This window comes from Manis pentadactyla, chromosome 6 (assembly GCF_030020395.1).
Source record: "Manis pentadactyla isolate mManPen7 chromosome 6, mManPen7.hap1, whole genome shotgun sequence".
Lineage (NCBI taxonomy): Eukaryota > Metazoa > Chordata > Mammalia > Pholidota > Manidae > Manis > Manis pentadactyla.
Genome location: NC_080024.1, coordinates 122,739,687 through 122,762,096, shown reverse-complemented (window position 1 = coordinate 122,762,096; position 22,410 = coordinate 122,739,687). Strand labels below are relative to the sequence as shown.

General features: G+C 36.4%; 1 protein-coding gene across 3 annotated transcripts in view; it reads right to left on the bottom strand.

Annotated features, from left to right (window-relative positions):
• GALNT1 (polypeptide N-acetylgalactosaminyltransferase 1) overlaps nucleotides 1-22,410 on the bottom strand; it is a 141,263-nt gene that overhangs the window by 56,654 nt on the left and 62,199 nt on the right. For all 3 annotated transcript variants that reach the window (XM_057504119.1, XM_057504117.1, XM_057504118.1), the window contains one exon: nucleotides 5,684-5,858. In XM_057504119.1, coding sequence (XP_057360102.1) covers nucleotides 5,684-5,858 — 175 coding nt within the window. The remainder of the gene's footprint in view (nucleotides 1-5,683; nucleotides 5,859-22,410) is intronic.

Here is a 22,410-nt window from a genome sequence, read left to right as displayed (position 1 = left end):
TCTCAACAGTCTCCAATCTTCTGAAGCATAATGAACAAGTTCTTACATGGTGAACAAGTTCTTACATAGTGAATAAGTTCTTACATGGTATCATACTTTTCCTGCATTTTTGGTGCTTGTGTCCTGTTTAAGAAATCTTTCCCTACCTCAACATCTTAAAAATATTCTACATATCTTCCAGATTTATTGCTTTGTCTTCAAATTTATATCTGTAATACATATGCAACTGATATTTCTATATGGTTAAGAAACAGAGGTACAATTTCAGTTCTGTTGTTAAGTTATCAGGCTGACCCAGAACAGTTAACTTTTTTCTTGAAAAGATCATCCTTCTACTACTATGCAGTGTCACCTTTGTCTGAAACCAAGTGTTCAAGTATATGGAACTGGTAATAAACTCTCTGTTTCACAGATCTGTTTGTCCATCCTTGTTGAATATCACACTCTCTTAATTACTACAGTTTTCTGAGAAATCTTGATAAATGTTATTGCAAATCCTCCAAAGTTACACTTCTACAAAAATGTCTGGTTCTTCTAGGTACTTTGCATTTTAGTTACATTTGAGAATCAATTTGCCTAATAACACATACATACACAAATGTGGTGGGAATGCACTGAATTTGTAAGTCACTTTGGAGAAACCAACATTTTTATAATATTAAATTGTCCACCCATAAACATGGGAGCATTTCTCCATCTATATAGGTCTTTAATTTTGCTCCATCACATTTTAGAATTTTCTGTGAGGAGAGCTTCCCATATTTGATATTTTCTGATTATATTGTGCTTTAAAAAAAATTTTTTTTTTATTTTCTAACTTTGTTAGAAAACTGACATAGAAATACAATTAATTTTCCTTATAAGTATTGACTTCAAAACCATCAGCCTGGCTAAATACTGACTGATTCTAATCTTTTATCACAACACAATCATGTCATTATACACAAGCATGTCAACTGAAAATAACAAATTTTAAATCTTCCTTTATAACTGTTAAGCTATTATTTCTCTTGCTTGCCTCCTTACTCTGGCCAAGACCTCCAGTATGACACTGAATAGAAGCAGTGATAATGGGCACCTATGCCATGTCCCAGAACTCAAAGGGAAAGCTTTCAAAATTACTGTTAAATATGGATATTTGCTGTAAGGCTTTGTTTTGTTTTTGGAAGATACCCTTTACCAAATTAAAGAGGTTCCCTTTTTTCCTAGTTTCCTAAGGGTTTTTATTCAATGACAAATTTTCATCGAATCTTTTACTGAAATGGCATAGTTTATCTCCTTTCTTCCTATTAATATGGTGACTCTAAATGATGATTTTCAAATATGAAACCAACTTTGCGTGCCTGGAATAAACCAGTTTGGTTTCAATGTATTATTGTTTTACTATTGCTGGATTTAGCTGACTAACATCTTATTTAGAATTCTGCATCTATGTTTATCAACGAGATTGGCCTGTAATATTTCTTTTTGTAATGTTTTCATATCAAGATCATGCTGACCTCATGAAACGAGTTTGATATGTTCTTTATTTTTCTAATATCTAAACAGTTTTAAGTTGGCATTATTTTTTCCTTAATGTTTGATACAATTCACTGGCAATGAAATCTACGTTTGAAAATTTGTGATAATGTGTGTCTGTATGTAAAAGTTTAAAATCATTAATAGTTACAGTACTTTATATTTTCCTGTTTTTTCTGTCAGATTTACTAAATAATATTTTTCTAGGAATTAGCAGTTTCATCTAAATTTTTAAGTAAGTTGGGATAATATTTATAACACCCACTTAAAATCTTTTAAATGTCTGCATGATGTGTAGTCATGTCCTCTTCTTCATTCCTGATATTTGTTATGTAGGAAAATGATTTTTTTGATTTTGATAACTTTTTCAAATAACCTGTGGCTTTGTTGACCCTCTATACTCTATGTTTGTATAATTTTATTAATTTATGCTCTTTGTAATATATTATCTTTTAAGGTCTGGATCTACAGTGATGTCAATTTTTTCATAACCTTATATGGATTATTTATCACTATTATCTTCTTGATTGATTTTATTAGTTTTTTCAATGAACTAACTTTTTGGCTTTGCTAAGTTTCCACTTCTTCCATTTGTTTTGAGTTTAATTTGCTGTTTTTTCCCCAATTTCTTAAGATAGTTCATTTATTTTCTATCTTCTTTTAAAAAATTATATGCATCTACGTGGATGTTTTATTGCCCTTGTCTAGCTTGGATTAACACAGTCTACAGGCACACACCTGATCATCTACATTTGCTCTCTTACAACACTAAACTATGTTTTCTACCTTTATTTTGTATCTACCTACCACTTCAGCATTTTATTAAAAATAATAAAGAGAGAAATGTGGTAACCACATATAAATCAAATATAAAAACCAAATGAGTATTCATATTTGAACTGACTGTTTATAGTTCATAATGCATAAGCAAAACCGAAAGTTTCTGTGATGACTGCCCTTGTACTGTTCACTATGTAACTTATTCATTATGTAAGAATTTGTTCTCCATGTAAGAACTTGTTTGTTATGCCTCAGAAGATTGGAGACTGACGAAAATTAGGCTTGGGGTGGATTAATGATTGTGCATTGAGCATTGACTCCCCTATACAGAATTTTATTGTCGTTAACAACCATTTAATCAATAAATATGAGAGATGCCCTCACAAAAAAAAAAAAAAAATGGACAGACTTCCAATGGTAAAATAAATAAGTAACCGGGATGTAATGTATAGCATAAGGAATATAGTCAAGATATTGTAACAGCTTGGTAGGGTGATAGCTGGAACCTAGAATTATGTATATAAATGTTTTATCACTGTGTTGTACACTTGAAACTAATGTAATGTAATACTGTGCATCAACTACCCTTCAATAAAAAATAATTATCTAAAAAAAAAAAATTATATGCATCTATAATATTTACATCTAAGTCTGGAATTAGGTGCATCTCACAAATTTTGATACACAGTATCTGCATTGTCAATTAGGATAAAATATTTTCTTCTTCAATGCACTTCATGTTTTTTTGCCTTCAAGTCTACTTTACTTGATGGTACTGCAGGTAGGTATACTCTGTTCTATTCTTTACCTTAAATGTTCCTATAGCCTTATTTTTTTTTATATTTGTCTCTTATAACAGTGCATAATTGTCATTTTTTCTTATCCAATCGAACAATCTTAGTCTTTTAAGCAAAACCTGTAATCCATTTAATTACTGATATATTTGAGTTTAAATCTACCATTTTACACAATTAGAAATATTTGTCTTTTTCTCTCTTTTCTCTCCTTCTTCTGACTTTATGTATTTTAAATTCCACTTTCCTTACTCTACTGATATTCACCTTCTTTGGTGGTTACCTTAATGACTGCATCATGCATCCTCGATTTATTAAAGTCTCATACTAATTGGTATTTTTACCCATTTTTTGACAATGCAAAAAAAAGAAAAAGCTTACAGGGGCTCTTGTCACACCAGGAGCTCTTTCCTCTCACTTTATTTCTAAATAAAAGCCTGTACCTTGCTTTCCTAAAAAAAAAAAAAGAAAAAGCTTACAAATGCTTAACTCCACTTATCTCCCACCCAAAGAATATTTGTTCTATATTTTAATTTTATAGATATTATTGTTTCACATAGTTGACATTAATTTATCTACATATTCACCACTTCTATTGCTCAACCTTCATTTCTATATTTGACCATTCCAGTGGGATTATTTTCTTTGTGCCTAGAGAACACCTTTTAGTATTTTTTTAGTACAGGTAATGGATTATCTCAGTTTTTTATTGTTGAAGGATACTTTTGCTGAGTAGAATTTTAAGCTTTCAGTTACCTCAGCTTTTAAAAGATATCATGTTATTGTCTTTTGACTTCCTTATTTTTTTTCTCTCTTGAGAAGTCAGCTGTCAAACTTACTGTCGCATCTTTGAAAGTAATCTCTTTTTCCCCCTCTGGTTGTTTTTACAATTATTTTTTTCTAACTTTGACCTGCAATGGCTTTGTTATGATATGCCCAGGTATAACAAGGCAGGTGTTCTGCTTAAGGTTCATCAAACTTACTGATTCTGTACCTTAATGTCTTTCATCAGTTTTGGAAATTCTTAACTGTTATACTTCCAAATACTGCTCCTACTCTATTCTCTCACTTTGTGACTACAATTTGTCAACAACTTTAGACTTCCTATTGCATCTCCTATATCTCTTATGATCTGTTCCTTATTTCCCTACCAACTCTCCATGCTTCATTCTGGATATTTACTTCTGATCCGTAATTCAGTTCACTAATTAGCTCAGTTATGTCTAATCTAATCCTACTCGTTAGGTTTTTAAGTTTTATTACTATATTTTCCTATTTCTAGAATTTCCATTTGGTTATTTTCTAATAGATTCCAGTTCTCTGCTGAAATTCTCAATTTTGTTTTTAATCCCTTGAAAACATTGATAATACACATTCATTTTAAAGTCTATTTGATAATTCCATTATTCAGAATGTTTCTGGGTCTATTTCCATTGCCCATTGTTTTGTTTTCCTTCATGTTGCCTTGGTTCCTCATGTGTCTGTTATTTTTTGAGTGTAAGCCAGATATTGTGTATGAAATACCATTAAAAAATTTGAGGCCTAAGAACTTCCTTCAGAGACAATTTACATTTGATTTTAGGGGGATCCAGAGGTACTAAACCCTAATCATCTTAATTCAGTTTTCACAGACTGAGATGGTTTGAAGTTGGGCTGTGCAAGAGCTAATGTACTTTAATTTCATCATTATTTCTAGGAGCCTATAACTAAAGCATGCAGGAAGGAGTTATCAGAACCTTCTCCCAACACACATGCACATATGCACAGACACAATAGGCTCTGGACTCCAGGTTTTTATGCTCTTGCCCCAAAAGGCTGGAAAAATCACTATTTAGTTTCTCAGTATATACCTTGTGGGATCTGCAGATGCCTCTAGGTAAAAAGTGGCCTCCAAATTTCAGGCTCACTTCTTCGGGTTTTCATCTTCTACCATATTTTTTCACTGCCTTCTAAGCTTCTTCATATGAAGCAACTGGGCCTCTTATATTGCTGGTAGGAGTGTAAACTAGTACAATCCTCTTGCAAAAGTATTTGGCAGCATGTGCTAACACTATATAAATGTATACCCTACTCTTTTTCATCAGTACAAGTGAGAGCTAAGTCCTCCAAAAGACATGCACTAGAATGTCGTAACAGCTGTATTCCTAATAGTCAAAAAGTGTAAACAATGCAAATGTCCGTCATTGTGTAAATAAATTATGGTAAATTCACATAACACACATATCTTGATTTGGATGATGATTAGGTATTACATGTAAAAATAAGTAATATGTACAGTTCTGATTACTGTATTAAGTTAAACCTAAAAGAATCTTTTTTAAAAGTTTTGGTAATAATGAACCTTAAAATTCTCTACTAATCTATTAAAGTAAACAACTTTTTTCTAAAGCCCAAAATACATAGTCCTAATGATCAATACTAATTTGAGGTATTATTTTTATTAGCATCTAATTATTTTTTAAGTGGGGTTAAGTAGTAACAGCAATATAACATTCCTTTAAGAACAGTCAACACTAACATGCAATTTATTGGAAATTAAGAACATTCTTTCATTCCAATTAAATACTATCAGAACCACACTCAGTACTTACCCCTCTAACCTGACATCTGGTAAAGATCTGTTGAGTGCAATCATCTCACTTGCCATTAAATTGAACTGATTGATTTTAAACATCTCTTTCATCTTATCTTGATCCTCTTTAGGAATGACGACTGGTTTCCCCATTTCTCCAGGACCTTCATGAGGCTTTTGTACTGGCTCTAGAACTAAGAAGAGAAAACTAACAGTAATTTTATAAGCAATTGATTCATGTTTCTGTTTAATAACATTTGAGTTTAAATTGTGTTGTCAACAATGAGAGCCATTTCTGAGCTCATCCTCTCCCAGTCTGTAACATCTGCTAGGGGCTGCCCTGTCCTCCACTGCCATACCAATATTCTGCCTCAACACCTCCTCACTCTGCACCATTTACCTGAATCACTGCAAAGCCTTGGTGGCTATACATCTCAACATCATTACCACTTAATCTCTTTAAAGCATAACCTTCACTGTGTACCCCAAGGGTCTCTTAGAGTCTTAATATCTTGGATATGGAATTCAACCTAATTTCCAAACCAACTACCTGCTAGATCCTCCACACTCACCCCCAGTACTTTCATCCTTTAGTCAAATAGTAACTCACTACTCTCCTCCACCTACATCTCGTGTTTTCCTGCTTTGCTGCCTTTGCTCACACAGAACCCCTCCCTTGGCTTCTCCCTTCCCACTCCTATTTGTCTTTCAAGGATCAGTTAAAATGGCTTCTCTTGTCTGCAGGTTTTCTGAATCCCTCTCTAGTAAACTACTCCTGACTACCACATCATTTCATTTGGGGCTCATACCTATAATTAATTGCTATCTCTTATTATATGATTGTTAAACCTGTCCTTATGGTCCCCCCCCCATATTATGATCTCCTTCTAGCTGCGGTTTGATTCATTTGTGCACATTCTGTGAATTTAGCAGTGTCTTACAGCAGTTTTATAACTATATGCTGAATTGATATGTGAGTAGAAATGCTGTTCAAAATAAATCAAAATGAAAGCATACAAATGAATATAATAGACATTATAATAAGTATTATGCACGATAGGGCATCATGAAAGATAATTCTAATCAAAGGTAATGTTATCTCTTGGTAACAATAAAAGAGCAATATTCCAGATCAGCAATTCCCAAATCTTATTCCTTATTAAGCTTTTGAGATGTTAAAAAGTGTTCCAAAAAAACAAGTTTCAGATGTATTAGATTTGGAGAAAGGTGTTCTCAATTTCTCATCTAAAGAGGGTAGAGAATGGAGTGAGGTTAAGAACAGGACATCTGCTTTATATATTATTTGTTTATTTTTAAAGCTGAAAATTTTATTCTTTTTTTGTTTATTTTTTAGGCATCTCCAGAAAGTCTCTGCAGAAACACACAGACATCAAGGCAGTACATGTGTGTTTCTCCCTTTCAGGCTTTGTTGCCCAAGAATAGCACACAACTAGTTGGTAAAGCTAACCTGCAGGATTGTTTCACATGGTGTTCCTACCACTACCAGAACTGTAGAATATGAAATTATTCTCTGTCTAGGATATAAAGACCTATTTTATACAACCATCAATTAAAAAGTGATGTGCAATTTTCCCCTATTCTCAGAATAAACTGTGATTTTAGGAGGGACATTCAAATATTAGTACATAACTTTAAAATTATAGGAAGCTCATGTAATACAGCTCTAAAGAACAAATCCTGCCTTCTGTCTCCCAAGTAACTAAGGTCTTTAAATGTAAGGATTGATAGCACTTTTAAAAAGTTCTCAAGAAGTATACTAAAAACTTTAAGCAGACATGTATAATATCCACATAAGCTATTAAATCTTTAAACATCATAAATTATAAAATGCTTAGAGTCAATTCTACTTACTTAATTTTCTCTGAAAATAAAGAGCAATCAACAGATTTGGGCATTAGGATGTTAAGGGGTCAACAGAAAGCAGCAGAGTCCTGGAGGTAACAATTACTTTTGTGCATGGCATAGTTACCATGGAGAGTAGGTGGGAGACATCTAGTGGCCCTAATTATAAATATCTTTCAGCTATCTGTGCCCTATTTTAGTGTTAAGATGATGTTTTAAAGGAAAGTTAAAATGTTAACATTTTCGTGCTACTCAGTTTTAAAAATAAGAGCACTGAGTTATACAGAATGCCATCTATAACAAAATTTTGCTGGGGTGGGGTCCTAAATTTCATCAAGCCTCTGAACCTACCTACCAATTTACAGGAAATAGAGGGCCAGAATTGAAGGGATACAAATGCCAACTGTGGGAAGCTGGAAAAGAGAAAAACCTAATTTCCCCTTCTTCAGCAACAACCAAAAAGAGAGAAAGGGGGAGAACAAAAAAAAAAGAGGTATCCGTGTATCCATGTGCCACAATACTAGCCTTGGATTGATAACTGTTGAAACCAGATGATAAATATATAAGAATTTAATTTTCTATTTTCCTTATTTTTGTTTATGTTTGAAATTTTCCATGGAAATTGGGGAAACATGAAGGAGGGCTCATGAAATTATTACTGTAAGAACTACTAAGTAAACTTGATTGCTTAACCATAAGAGATTATATGAACAGGAAGTTAAAATCTTACCCATCATATGAAATAAAACCCTGGCCATGAGTTCTTAAAGAAATCAGGCAAAACTATAATATATACAATCCTGCTGCTGCAATATTTTGCTAATATGAGCACATGGTACTTATTAATAATCTGAATATCTATTATAGTGCCCACATTATATATTTTAATCTATTGGTACACATGAGATTTTACAGCCACGTTTAAAATTGCCATTAACAAGTTATATGGCTACTGCATGATTTACAGAATCCACCAAAGGACTCTCACTCAGAGATATATAACATCCTGAAGAAGTAAACTGACTAGCAACTAGTTTTCTTCGGCAAACAAGACAAGATAAAATGCATGTGGATAATGAATATATTTTTACTACTAAGGCACTTTCAGTATTAAAAGTAACTAATAAAAAAGATGGTAAATAATATTGTGGAATATTTGTATGATATTGTGGGATTCACATATAAATCAAGTATAAAAATCAAATGAATAATCATATCTGACTTGACTGTTTATAGTTCATGAAGTGTGATCAAAACGGAAAGTTTTTGCAATATGACTGCCTTTGCATTGTTTACCATGTAAAAACTTGTTCGTTATGCTTCAGAAGATTGGAGACTATTGAAAGTTAGGCTTGGGGTTGATTAACGGTTGTGTATTGAGTCCCCTATACAGAATTTTATTGTTGTTAACAACCATTTGATCAATAAATATGAGAGGTGCCCTCTCAGCACCACTCTTGCGCTGTTCAAAAAAAGAAAAAAGATGGTAGGGAGGAGAAAAAGATGGCGGTATAGGAAGGCAAAGGTGGAACCTCCCTAATACACATAAAACAAGAAAATATAGCAAGTACAACTAAACCTTAAAACGACTTGAAGACTGCAGAACAGAGACCACCTACACCTGGGGAAGAAGAGAAGACCACACAGAAAAGGGTAAAGTGGCAGAGCCACAACTGAGCAGGACCCAAGCATATACCCCACCCCAGACCACAGGTGGGAGAAAGAGGACCAGAGCAGGGAGGGCATAGGACCTCAGGAATGCTGCACACCTGGCCCTGGAATTTGCTCCAGAAGCACAAGTCCACATTAATTGGGTTCTGGTATTTAGCAGGGCTGAACACCAGGGACAGCTTATAAATTCTGGGAGGTTGAGACTCCAGCCACTTGTGGAGGAGAAGCATGTTCTGCTGGGCCTGAGACCCAAAGCAGAGGCAGCAGTTTTAAAGACTTGCCAGCAGTGTGTGTATTTGGAGGGGGAGAGAGGGGAGAGGGTGGAATGGAGCTCTCTCCTCAGAAGAAAGGGCAGGTAGTTGATAGATACCTCACCAACCTCTCTTAGCCCAGAGGGTGGAAACTCTCAAGAGCCCCAGACACTCTGTCATCCTCATTGGCAACACAGCCCAAAGGCTCCTACCTTCACATACTGTCAGTGAGCAAACCCACTTGGTCCAACAGCAACATCAGATTTGCTGCCTTGCAGGCAGAAGGAGACTCTCCAGCTTCCACACCATGTTTCAGCCCAAAAAGGGAGATGCCTTGCAGCACCCATCCCCAAGAACTCCCTCCCAGTGGGTGTCTGCCTGGTGCAGCACGTTCCACCCTGTCCCAAAGCAGCACATTGGCCCACCTATTCCATTAACCCTGAAGCTACACCATTGCTGTAAGGCAGGTTTCTGGTCAGATCACAATAGCAGCTGAGGCAAAATGCTGGCATTACAGACAGACAAAAAGGTGGTCCTGCCCTTTGCACACAAACAGATGAGGCTCCCACAAAGTAGAACCAAGCACCAGAGAGTAAAGAGTCTTGAGTTTCTGGGCACCATAGGTAGCCTCCTTCATAAAGATGTTACTCTATAGGCCAGGAAGCACAGCAGAGCCATCTAATACAAAGGAAGAAACACAGAAACCCTGATAAAATGAGGAGGCAGAGAAATATGTTCCAAACAAAACTACAGGACAACACATCAGAAAGAGGGCTAAATGAAATGGAGATTACCAATCTTCTTAATAAAGATTTCAAAATAAAGTCATAAACATGCTCACTGATTTACAGAAAAATATTCAAGATCACAGGGAGGACTTCAACAAAGAGAGAAGAGCTGAAAAAGAGGCACTCGGAGCTGAAGAAAACAGCAACTGAAATAAAATATACAATGTAGGGAATGAATAGTAGATTATTGCAAATAGAGAGACAGGCAATGAGATGGAAATCAGAGAAGAGGAACACAACAAAGCTGAGGAACAGAGAGAAAAAATATCTGTAGGAATAAAAGAATGATAAGAGAGCTCTGTGACCAATCCAAATGAAATAATATTCTCACAATAGGGATACCAGAAGAAGAGAGTCAAAGGGATAGAAAGTATCTTTGAGGAAATAATTGTTGAAAACTTCCCCAGTCTGGAGAAGGAAATAAACACTCAGGTCATGGAAGCACAGAAAGCCCCTAACAAAAGAAGCCCAGGAAGACAACATCAAGACATATAATAATTTAACAGAAAAGGATTAAGGATAAGGAGAGAGTACTGAAAGTAGCCAGAGAAAGAAGATACTTTTGAAGAAAACTCCATTAGGCTATCAGCAGACTTCTTGGCAGAAACTTTACAGACCATGAGGCAGCGGCATGAAATATTTAATCTACTGAAACAAACGGATCTCCAACCAAGAATCCTTTAACCAGCAACATTATTTTTAAATTTGAAGCAGGGATTAAACAGTTCCCAGATAAACAAAAGTTGAAGGAATTCACCATCACTAAGCCAGCCTTACAGGATATTTAAAAGAGACTGCTGTAGATGGAAATGTTCCTAAGGTTAAAAAACTTTCACCAGTGAAAAAAAACACAGTAAAGGTAGTAGATGAATTAATTCACAAGCAAGTACAAAATTAAAACAAAAGCAAGATCAACTATACACAAAATCAGTCAAAGGATACACAGAAGTGCAGGTTATGACATCTGATACATAAATTGTGGAGTAAGAAATAGAAGGAGAAAAAAGTACCTTTAGGTGGTGTTTGAAATAGAACAGTCAGCAACTTAATATAGACTGTTATATAGTCAGACACCTATCCTTCAACCTTTGGTAACCACAAAACTGAAGCCTACAATAGATACACAAAAAAATTTAAAGAGAAATCTAATCACAACACTAAAGAAAACCATCAAATAACAAAAGATGAATATAAGAGAAGAAGAAAGGAACAGACAGGAGCTATAAAAAAATAAAACAATAAAATTGCAATAAGTACATACCTATCAATAATTACCCTTAAATATAAATGGACTGAATGCACCAATCAAAAGACAAAGAGTGGCACAATGGATAAAGAAACACGACCCATCTACACATGGCCTGAAAGAGACTCATTTGAGACCCAGACATATACAGACTAGTGAAAGGATGAAAAAAGTAGGAACAGCAGTATTTTTATCAGATAAAATAGATTTCAAAACAATGAAAGTAACAAGACACAAAGAAGGACATTACATAGTGATAAAGGGATCAACAAGAGAATACAACCATTGTAAATATCTATGCACCCAACATAAATAAGAGCACCTAAATCTGTAAAGCAAATGCTAACAGAATTAAAGGGTAAAACAGATTACACCTTCACTTTAGGAGACTTTAACACACCACTTAAATGAAGGGAAAGATCAACCAAACAGAAGCTAAAGAAGAAAACAGAGGCACTGAACAATACAGTAGATCAGATGGACTTAACAGACTATCTACAGAACATTCTACTCAAAAGCAGCAGGATACACATTTTTTTCAAGTACACATGCAAAGTTCTCCAGAACAGATCACATACTAGGCCACAAAAGCAGCATCAATAAATTCAAAAAGATTGAAATTGTATCAAGCAACTGCTCAGACCATGATGGTATAAAACTAGAAATAAATTACACAAAGAAAACAAAAAAAGCTCACAAACACCTGGAGGTGAAACAACATGCTTTGAAATAATCAATGGATAGATGAAAAAATTAAAACAGAAATCAAGCAATATATGCAGACAAATGAAAACAAAAATTCAACAGTCCAAAAATTTGTGGGATGCTGCAAAAGCAGTTGTAAGAATGAGGTATAGGGCAATATAGGCTTACCTCAAGAAACAACAAACCCAAAAAACAGTCTAAACTCACAGTTAACGAAACTAGAAAAACAACATATGAAAGCCCAAAGTTAGTAGAAGACACATAATAAAGATGAGTACAGAAATAAATAAAATAGAGAAGAATAAAAGAATGGAAGACAAATTGGTGAAACCAAGAGCTAGTTCTTTGAGAAAATAAACAAAATAGATAAACCACCAGCCAGACTTACCAAGAAAAAAAGAGGGAGTACAGATTAACAAAATGAGAAATGAAGAAAATAATCACAATGGATACCACAGAAATACAAAACATTAGTGAATACTAATAAAAATTATATGCCAATAAATAGGACAACCTAGAAGAAATGGACAACTTCCTAGAAAAATACAACCCTCCAATAATGAGCCAGGAAGAAACAGAAAATCTGAAGAGACCAATTACCGGCAATGAAATTGAATTGGTAATAAAAAAATTCTGTAAAAATAAAATACTAGTTCCAGATGGTTTCAGGGATAAATTCTACCAAAAATTTAAAAAAGAGCTAATACCCATCTCTTCTTAACATATTCCAAAAATCAGAAGAGGGAGTATTTCCAACCTCATTCTATGAGGCCAGCATCACTCTAGTACCAAAACCAGAGAAGGACACCACATGAAAAGAAAATTATAGACCAATATCCCTGATGAACACAGATGCACAAATCCTCAACAAAATACTAGCAAACTGAATACAAAAACATCAAAAAGATCATCTATCATGACCAAGTGGGATTTATTCCAGGGATGCGAAGATGGTACAATATTTGTAAATTAATCAGTATAACACCCCCATTACAAAAAGAGGGGTAAAAACCACATGATCATCTCAAGATGCGGAAACAGCATTTGGCAAAATTTAACATCCATTCATGATAAAAACTCTCAACAAAATGAGTTTAGAGGTCACACACCTCAACACAACAAAGGCCATACTTGACAAGCCCATAGCCAAAATCATACTTAGTAGCAAAAAGGTTATAGCTTTTCTTCTAAGATAGGAACAAGACAAGGACGTCCACACTCCCCACTTTTATTCAACGTAGTACTAGAGGTCCTAACCATGGCAATAATACAAAACAAAGAGGTAAAAGTCATCCAAATTGGTAAGGAAGAGGATAAACTCTCACTGTTTGCAGATGACGATATTATACATAGAAAACACAAAAAACTCCACAAAAAAACTACTAGAACTAATAACTGAATTGAGCAAGGTTGCAGGATATAGAATAGATACCCAGAAATCTGTTGAATTCCTATATACTAACAACAAACTAGCAAAAAGAGAAATCAGGGAAAGAATTCCATTTACAATTGCATCAAAAAGAATAAAATACCTAGGAATAAACCTAACCAAGAGGTGAAAGACCGAAAAAAAATGGAAGTCTATCCTGTGTTCATGGATAGAAAGAATTAATATTGTCAAAATGGCCATCCTGCCTAGAGCAATCTACAAATTCAATGCAATCACTAGCAAAATACCAACATCTTCTTCAATGTTGGAACAAATTCTTCTAAACGAACTGGAACAAATAGTTCTAAAATTCATATGGAACCACAAAAGACCCTGAATAGCCAAAGAAATCCTGAGGAAGAACAAAGCTGGGAGAATTATGCTCCCTGACTTCAAGCTCTACCACAAAGCTACAGTAATCAAAATAATTTGGAACTGGCACAAGAACAGACCCATAGATCAATGGAACACAACAGACAGCCCAGATATAAACCCACATACATATGGTCAATTAATATATGATAAAGGAGTTATGAATATATAATGGGGAAAAGACAACCTCTTCATCTGGAAAACTGTTGGGAAAATGGAACGGCTACATTTAACAGGCTGAAACTGGATTACTGTCTAACTTCATACACAAAAGTAAAGCCAAAATGGATCAAAGACATGAATGTAAGTCATGAAGCCATAAAACTCTTAGAAGAAAACATAGGCAAAAATCTGAACATAGGAAAGGGCGTATTTTTCCTGGACACATCTCCTCAGGCAAGGGAAACAAAATAAAAAATGAACAAGTAGGAGTACATCAAACTAAAAAGCTTCTGTACAGCAAAGAACACCATTAGCAAGGAGCCTACAGTATAGGAGAATGTATTCATAAATGACTCATCAGATAAGAGGTTAATATCTAAAATATATAAAGAACTCATATACCTCCACACTGAAAAAAGCAAATGACCCAATTAAAAAATAGGTGGAGGACATATAGAGACATTTCTCCAAAGAAAAAATAGAAATGGACAACATGCACATGAAAAGCTGCTCCACTATGCTAATCATGAAAGAACTATGAATCGAAACCACAATGAAATATCACCTTATACCAGTTAGAATGGCCACTATCTAGAAAACAAGAAACAACAAATGCTGACGAGGATGCAGAGACATGGGAATCATCCTACAGAGTTGGTGGAATGTAATTTGTTAAACCACTGTGGAAAGCAGTATGGAGATTCCTCAAAAAACTAAAAACAGAAATACCATTTTACCCAGTAATTCCACATCTAGGAATTTACCCAAAGGAAAAAAATCCCTGCTGTAAAAAGATATAAGCACCCCTATGTTTATTGCAGCACTATTTACAATAGCCAAGATATGGAAGCAACCTAAGTGTCCATCAATAGGTGAATGGATAAAGAATATATATACACAGTGAAATACTAGGCAGCCATGAAAAGGAAAGAGATCCTGCCATTTGCACCAACATGGATGGATCCAGAGGGTATTATGCTCAGTGAAACAAGCCACGTGGAGAAAGAAAGAAATATATAACTTCACTTATTTGCAGAATACAAAACAAAGCAAAACAAAGGAAAAAAACAGCAGCAGAGTCACAGACACTGATAAGTGACTAACAGTTATGAAGGAGGAGGCGGACGGAGAGGTGAATAATGGGGCACAGTAATTGTCAATCACAGTATAAGTTGGTCACAGGGACAGTAGTACAGCATAGAGAATATGGTCAATGATTCTGTAACATCTTACAATTTGATAGATAGGAACTGCACTAGAGGGGGTGAGGATTTAATAATATGGGTCACTGTTGAACCACTGTGTTATACATTTGAAACTAATATAGGACTGTGTATCAATGACACTTCAGTTAAAAAATCATAAACATTAACTTTCCATATACTCTCCTTACCAGGCTTTTATGTAAATTAAAAGTGAATTCAGTGAAATTTTTGTTAGAAGAAAGCAACTGAAATGGGGTTTGGACACCATTCTGCAACTGAAAAAAAATTGCTTGGTGGAAAACTTTACATGCAGTTCAAGTCTAAGAATCAAATCAACTTTGACAGGGGAGTGACTACTATTATGTGAGAACAAACATACTTCAGTTAAGCATCATTTACAACACAATGCACTAAGTGCTATGAATTAGAAAATTTAATTTCCAGGAAAACTTACAGGTTCAGTCAGAATGCCAAAAAAGACTACCACACACAAACCTTACATGACATTAACTTTGAATGTATTTTAATAAATCTTACAAATATCTAAATTGTACTTTAGTAGAGAAAGTAGAGAAAGAGGTAGTACAAAGTTATGATAAACTTTTCAGTACAAATTACTAAAAAAAGGCTAATGTCATTTCTCTCAAATCATTTTTTTTTGGTATCATTAATCTACAATTACATCAGCAACATTATGGTTCCTAGACTCCCCCCATTATCAAGTCCCCACCACATATCCCATTACAGTCACTGTCCATAAGCGAAGTAAGATGCTATAGGAGCACTACTTGTCTTCTATGTGTTGTTCAGTCCTCCCTGTGCCCGCCCTACATTATGTCTGCTAATTGTAATACCCCCCTTTTCCCCTGATCCATCCCTTCCGACCCATGCTCCCCAGTCCCATTCCCTTTGGTAACTGTTAGTCCATTCTTGGGTTCTGTGAGTCTGCTGCTGTTTTGTTCCTTCAGTGTTTTCTTCGTACTAATACTCCATAGATTAATGAAATCATTTGATACTTGTCTTTTTCCACCTGGCTTATTTCACTGAGCATCATACTCTCTAGCTCCATCCATGTTGCTGCAAATGGTAGTATTGTTTCTTCTTATGGCTGAATTATATTCCATTGTGTATGTGTACCACATCTTTATCCATTCATCTACTCATGGACACTTTGGTTGCTTCCATTTCTTGGCTATTGTAAACAGTGCTGACATAAACATAGGGGTGCATATGACATTTTCAAACTTGGCTGCTGCATCCTTAGGGTAAATTCCTCAGAGTGGAATTCCTGGGTCAAATGGTATTTCTATTTTGAGTTTTTTGAGGAATTTCCATACTGCTTTCCACAATGGTTGAACTAATTTACAATCCCACCAGTAGTGTAGGAGGGTTCCCCTTTCTACACATTCTCACCAACATTTGTTGTTGTTTGCCTTTTGGATGGTGGCCATCCTTACTGGTGTGAGGTGATATATCATTGTAGTTTTAATTTGCATTTCTCTAATGATTAGCGATGTGGAGCATCTTTTCATGTGTCTGTTGGCCATCTGAATTTCTTCTTCGGAGAAGTGTCTGTTCAGCTCCTCTGCCCAGGTATTAATTGGATTATTTACATTTTGTTTGTTGAGGTGTGTAAGCTCTTTATGTAATTTGAATGTCAACCCTCTATCAGATATGTCATTTATGAATATATTCTCCCATTCTGTAGGATGTCTTTTTCTTCTACTGATGGTGTCCCTTGCATTACAGAAGCTTTTCTGCTTGAATATAGTCCCACTTGTTCATTTTTGCTTTGGTTTCCCTTGCCTGGGGAGATATGTTCATTAAGAAGTTGCTTATGTTTCTGACAATGCTTATTTCCTAAGAGTTTTATGGTTTCATGACTTACATTCAGAGACTTTCATCCATTTAAAATTTATGTTTGTGTATGGGGTTAAACAATGATCCACTTTCATTTTCTTACATGTAGCTGTCCAGTTTTGCCAACACCAGCTGCTGAAGAGGCTGTCATTTCTCCATTGTATGTCCATGGCTCCTTTATTGTATATTAATTGACCATATATATTTGGGTTTATATCTGGACTCTCTATTCTTTTCCACTGGTCTGTGGGTCTGTTCTTGTGCCACTACCAAATTGTCTTGATTACTGTGGCTTTGTAGTAGAGCTAGAAGTTGGGAAGCGAGATCCCCCCTGCTTTACTCTTCCTTCTCAGGATTGCTTTGGCGATTCATGGTCTTTTGTAGTTCCACATGAGTTTTAGAACTATTTGTTCCAGTTCGTTGAAGAATGCTGTTTGTAGTTTGATACTGACTGCATTGAATCTGTAGACTGCTTTACACAGGATGGCCATTTTGACATTAGTTTTTTCCTAGCCAAGAGTATGGGATGAATTTCCATTTGTTAGTGTCCTCTTTAATTTCTCTTAAGAGTGTCTTGTAGTTTTCAGGGTATAGGTCTCTTCCTTGGTTAGGTTTATTGCTAGGTATTTTATTCTCTTTGATGCAATTGTGAATGGAATGGTTTTCCTGATTTCTCTTTCTGCTAATTCATCATTACTGTATAGGAAAGCAACAAATTTCTGTGAATTAATTTTATATCCTGCAACTTGGCTGAATTCAGATAATAGCTCTAGTGAGTGGAGTCTTTAGGGTTTTTCATGTACAGTACCATGTCATCTGCATATAGTGACAGTTTCACTTCCTCTTTACTAATCTGGATGTCTTGTATTTCTTTGTTTTGTCTGATCGCCATGGCTAGGACCTCCAGTACTGTGTTGAATAACAGGGGGGAGAGTGGCCAACCCTGTCTTGTTCCTGATCTAAGGTGAAAAGCTTTCAGCTTCTCGCTGTTAAGTATGATGTTGGCTGTGGGTTTGTCTTATATAGCCTTTATTATGTTGAGGTACTTGCCCTCTACACCCATTTTGTTGAGAGTTTTTATCATGAATGGATGTTGAATTTTTTCGAATGCTTTTTCAGCATCTATGGAGATGATCATGTGGTTTTCATACTTTTTATTGATGTGGTGTATGATGTTGATGACTTTTCAAACGTACCATTCTTGCATCCCTGAGATGAATACCTCTTTATCATGGTGTTTGATCCTCTTGATGTACTTCTGAATTCCATTTGCTAATATTTTGTTGAGTATTTTTGCATCTATGTTCGTTCATCAGGGATATTGGTCTGTAATTTTCTTTTTTGGTGGGTTCTTTGCCTGGTTTTGGTATTAGAGTGATGCTGGCTTCATAGAATGAGTTTGGAAGTATTCCCTCCTTTTCTATTTTTTGGAACACTTTTAAGGAGAATGGGTATTATGTCTTCTCTATATGTCTGATAAAATTCTGCAGTGAAACCATCGGGCCAAGGGGTTTTGTTCTTGGGTAGTTTTTGATTACCAATTCAATTTTGTTGCTGGTAATTGGTCGGTTTAGATTTTCTGTTTCTTCCTTGGTCAGTCTTGAAAGGTTGTATTTTTCAAGGAAGTTTTTCATTTCTTCTAGGTTTTCCAGCTTGTTAGCATACAGATTTTCATAGTATTCTCTAATAATTCTTTGTATTTCTGTGGTGTCCGTGGTGATTTTTCCTTTCTCTTCTCTGATTCTGTTTATGTGTGTAGACTCTCTTTTTCTCTTAGTAAGTCTGGCTAGGGGGTTATCTATTTTGTTTCTTTTCTCAAAGAACCAGCCCTTGGTTTCATTGATTTTTTTCTATTGTTTTATTCTTCTCAATTTTATTTACTTCTTCTCTGATCTTTATTATGTCCTTCCTTCTGCTGACTTTGGGCCTCATTTGTTCTTCTTTTTCCAGTTTCAATAATTGTGACTTTAGATTATTCATTTGGGATTGTTCTTCCTTCTTTAAATAGGCCTGGATTGCTATATACTATGTACCCTTAGAAGTGCCTTCGCAGCTTCCCACAGAAGTTGGGGCATTGTGCTATTGTCATTTGTTTCCATATATTGCTTGATCTCTTTTAATTTGGTCATTGATCCACTGATTATTTAGGAGCATGTTGTTAAGCCTCCATGTGTTTGTGAGCCTTTTTGTTTTCTTCTATCATTTATTTCTAGTTTTATACCTTTGTGATCTGAGAAGTTAGTTGGCAGCATTTCAGATTACTGAGGCTCTTTTGTGGCCTAGTATGTGGTCTATACTGGAAAATATTCCATGTGCACTTGAAAAGAATGTGTATCCTGTTGCTTTTGGGTGTAGAGTTCTGTAGATGTCTGTTAGGTCCATCTGTTCTAATGTGTTGTTCAGTGCTTCTGTGTCCTTACTTATTTTCTGTCTGGCTGATCTGTCCTTTGGAGTGAGTGATGTGTTGAATCCTCCATAAAATGAATGCATTACATTCTATTTCCTCCTATAATTCTGTATTTGTTTCACATATGTCGGTGCTCCTGTGTTAGGTACATATATATTTATAATGTTATATCCTCTTGTTTAACTGACCCCTTTATCATTATGTAACGTCCTTCTTTATCTCTTGTTACTTTCTATGTTTTGAAGTCTATTTTGTCTGATACAAGTACTGAAACACCTGATATTTTCTCCCTATTGTTTGCATGAAATATCTTTTTCCATCCCTTCACTTTTAGTCTGTGTATGTCTTTGGATTTAAGGTGAGTCTCTTGTAAGCAGCATGTACATGGGTCTTGCTTTTTTATCCATTCTATTACTCTTGTGTCTTTTGATTGGTGCATTCAGTAGTTACATTTAGGGTGATTATCGATAAATATGTACTTACTGCCATTCCACGCTTTGGATTCTTGGTTACCAAAGCTTCAAGAGTAGCAAGAGTAGCTTCTTTATTATCTAACAGTCTAACTTTCTTATTACGCTATTATAAACACAGTGTGATGACTCTTTATTTCTCTCCCTTCTTATTCCTCCTCCTCCATTCTTTACATGTTAGGTGTTTTATTCTGTACTCTTTTTTGTTTCCTTTGACTGCTTTTGTGAATAGGTGATTTTATTTTTTGCCTTTAGTTGGTATTTGGTTGGTCTGCTTTCTTTGCTGTGATTTTATTTTCTCTGGTGACATCTATTTAGCCTTAGGAGTGCTTTAGCTAGAGCAGTCCCTCTAAAATATCCTGTAGAGGTGGTCTGTGAGAGGCAAATTCCCTCAACTTTTGCTTGTCTGGGAATTGTTTAATCCCTCCTTCAAATTTAAGTGATAATCGTGCTGGATATAGTATTCTTGGTTCAAGGCCCTTCTGTTTCACTGCATTAAATATATCATGCCATTCTCTTCTGGCCTGTAAGGTTTCTGTTGAGAAGTCTGATGCTAGCATGATGGGTTTTCCTTTGTACGTGATCTTTTTTCTCTCTCTGGCTGCCTTTAATACTCTGTCCTTGTCTTTCATCTTTGCCATTTTAATTATTATATGTCTTGGTGTTGTTCCTCCTTAGGTCCCTTGTTTTGGGAGATCTGTGGGCTTCCATGGTCTGTGAGACTATTTCCTTCCCCAGCATGGGGAAGTTTTCAGCAATTATTTCTTCAATGATACTTTCTATCCCTTTTTCTCTCTCTTCCTCTTCTGGTACCCGTATTATGCAAATATTGTTCCATTTGGATTGGTCATATAGTTAATTATCTTAATATTCTTTCATTCCTGGAGATCCTTTTATCTCTCTCTGCCTCAGCTTCTCTGTATTCCTATTCTCTGATTTCTATTCCATTAACAGTCTCTTGCACCTCGTCCAGTCTGATCCTAAGACCTTCTAGTGATTATTTCATTTGTGTTTCCTCCCTCCAGACTTCATCCCTTAGCTCTTGCATATTTCTCTGCAGTTCCATCAGCATGGTTACGACTTTTATTTTGAATTCTTTTTCAGTAAGATTGGTTATATCTATCTCACCAGGCCCTCTCTCTTGGGTTGTCTGAATGATTTTTGACTGGACCAGATTCTTCTGCCTTTTCATGGCGATAGAAGTGGTCACAGGCAGGTGGTGCGTGTGTCATCTGGGAGAACAAAGTCCCTTCCTGCTTGTTGTTCACCTTGCCCTTCTCTGCTGCCTGTGTCAGTCACCCGCACACAGGGAGCAGTCTCTAGTTTAATCCCCTGAGCTGCTGTGGCCGGGGCAGCCCTCAGGATAGCCCAGAGCTCTGCAGGGGGTCACAGACAAGTCGGGTGTGTTCTCGTATGAGAAGAGCACCTTTTCATGCCTTCCGGACCTTGCTCCAGCTTCCTCTGCCTGTGCTAGTCAACCAGGTGCAGGGTGTAGCCTCTGGTTCAATCCCCTGAGCTGCCGTGAGCGGGGAGGCCCTCGGGATAGCCTAGGGCACTGCGGGGGGGTCACAGATGCACCGGGTGTGTTCTCCTGTGAGAATGGCACCCCTTCGTGCCTTCCAGACCTTGCTCTGGCTTCCGCTGCCTGTTCCAGTTACCCGCACACTGGGGGCAGTCTCTGAGATAATCTCCTGAGCTGCAGTGGGCGGGGCGGCCCTCCGGATAGCCTAGGGCACTGTGGGGGATCACAGACGCACCCGGTGTGTTCCCCTGCAGGAATGGCGGCCCTTCGTGCCTTCCGTACCTTGCTCCACCGGCAGCCTCTGGGTCTGGCCCGGTTAGCTGCACGCTGGGAGAAGCCTCTGTGTGGTTGCGGTGGGCGGGGCTGTTCTCTGGCTGCTCAGCAGCTGTGGCATGTCAGCTGGTTCGCTTGCAGTGCTGGCCAGGAGGACTGAATGGGAGGCTGCTTATTGCTGTGAGGAGCTTCAGAGCTGTGTTACTCCCCAGGTTGTTAGGGTACCTGAAATTCCTTAAGATTCCCAGCCTGCTGGGCTGAGTATGCTGGGACGATTTTGTCCAGCTGTTGAGCCCTTATCCCTTTAAGATTTTTAAAAAGCGCCCGCTTTTCTTTTGTACTAGGGCAACCGGTTGTGGGGGCCCGCTCACAGTCTCCATCTCGGATTTTACTTTTCCGTTTCTCTAATGTCCAGTACACCATGCAATGTGTGTCTGTGCTCCCGGTGCAGATTACTAGGGCTGATTATTTTAGTAGTCCTGTGCTTCCACTCTCTCCCCACTGATTCTTTTCCTCCCACCG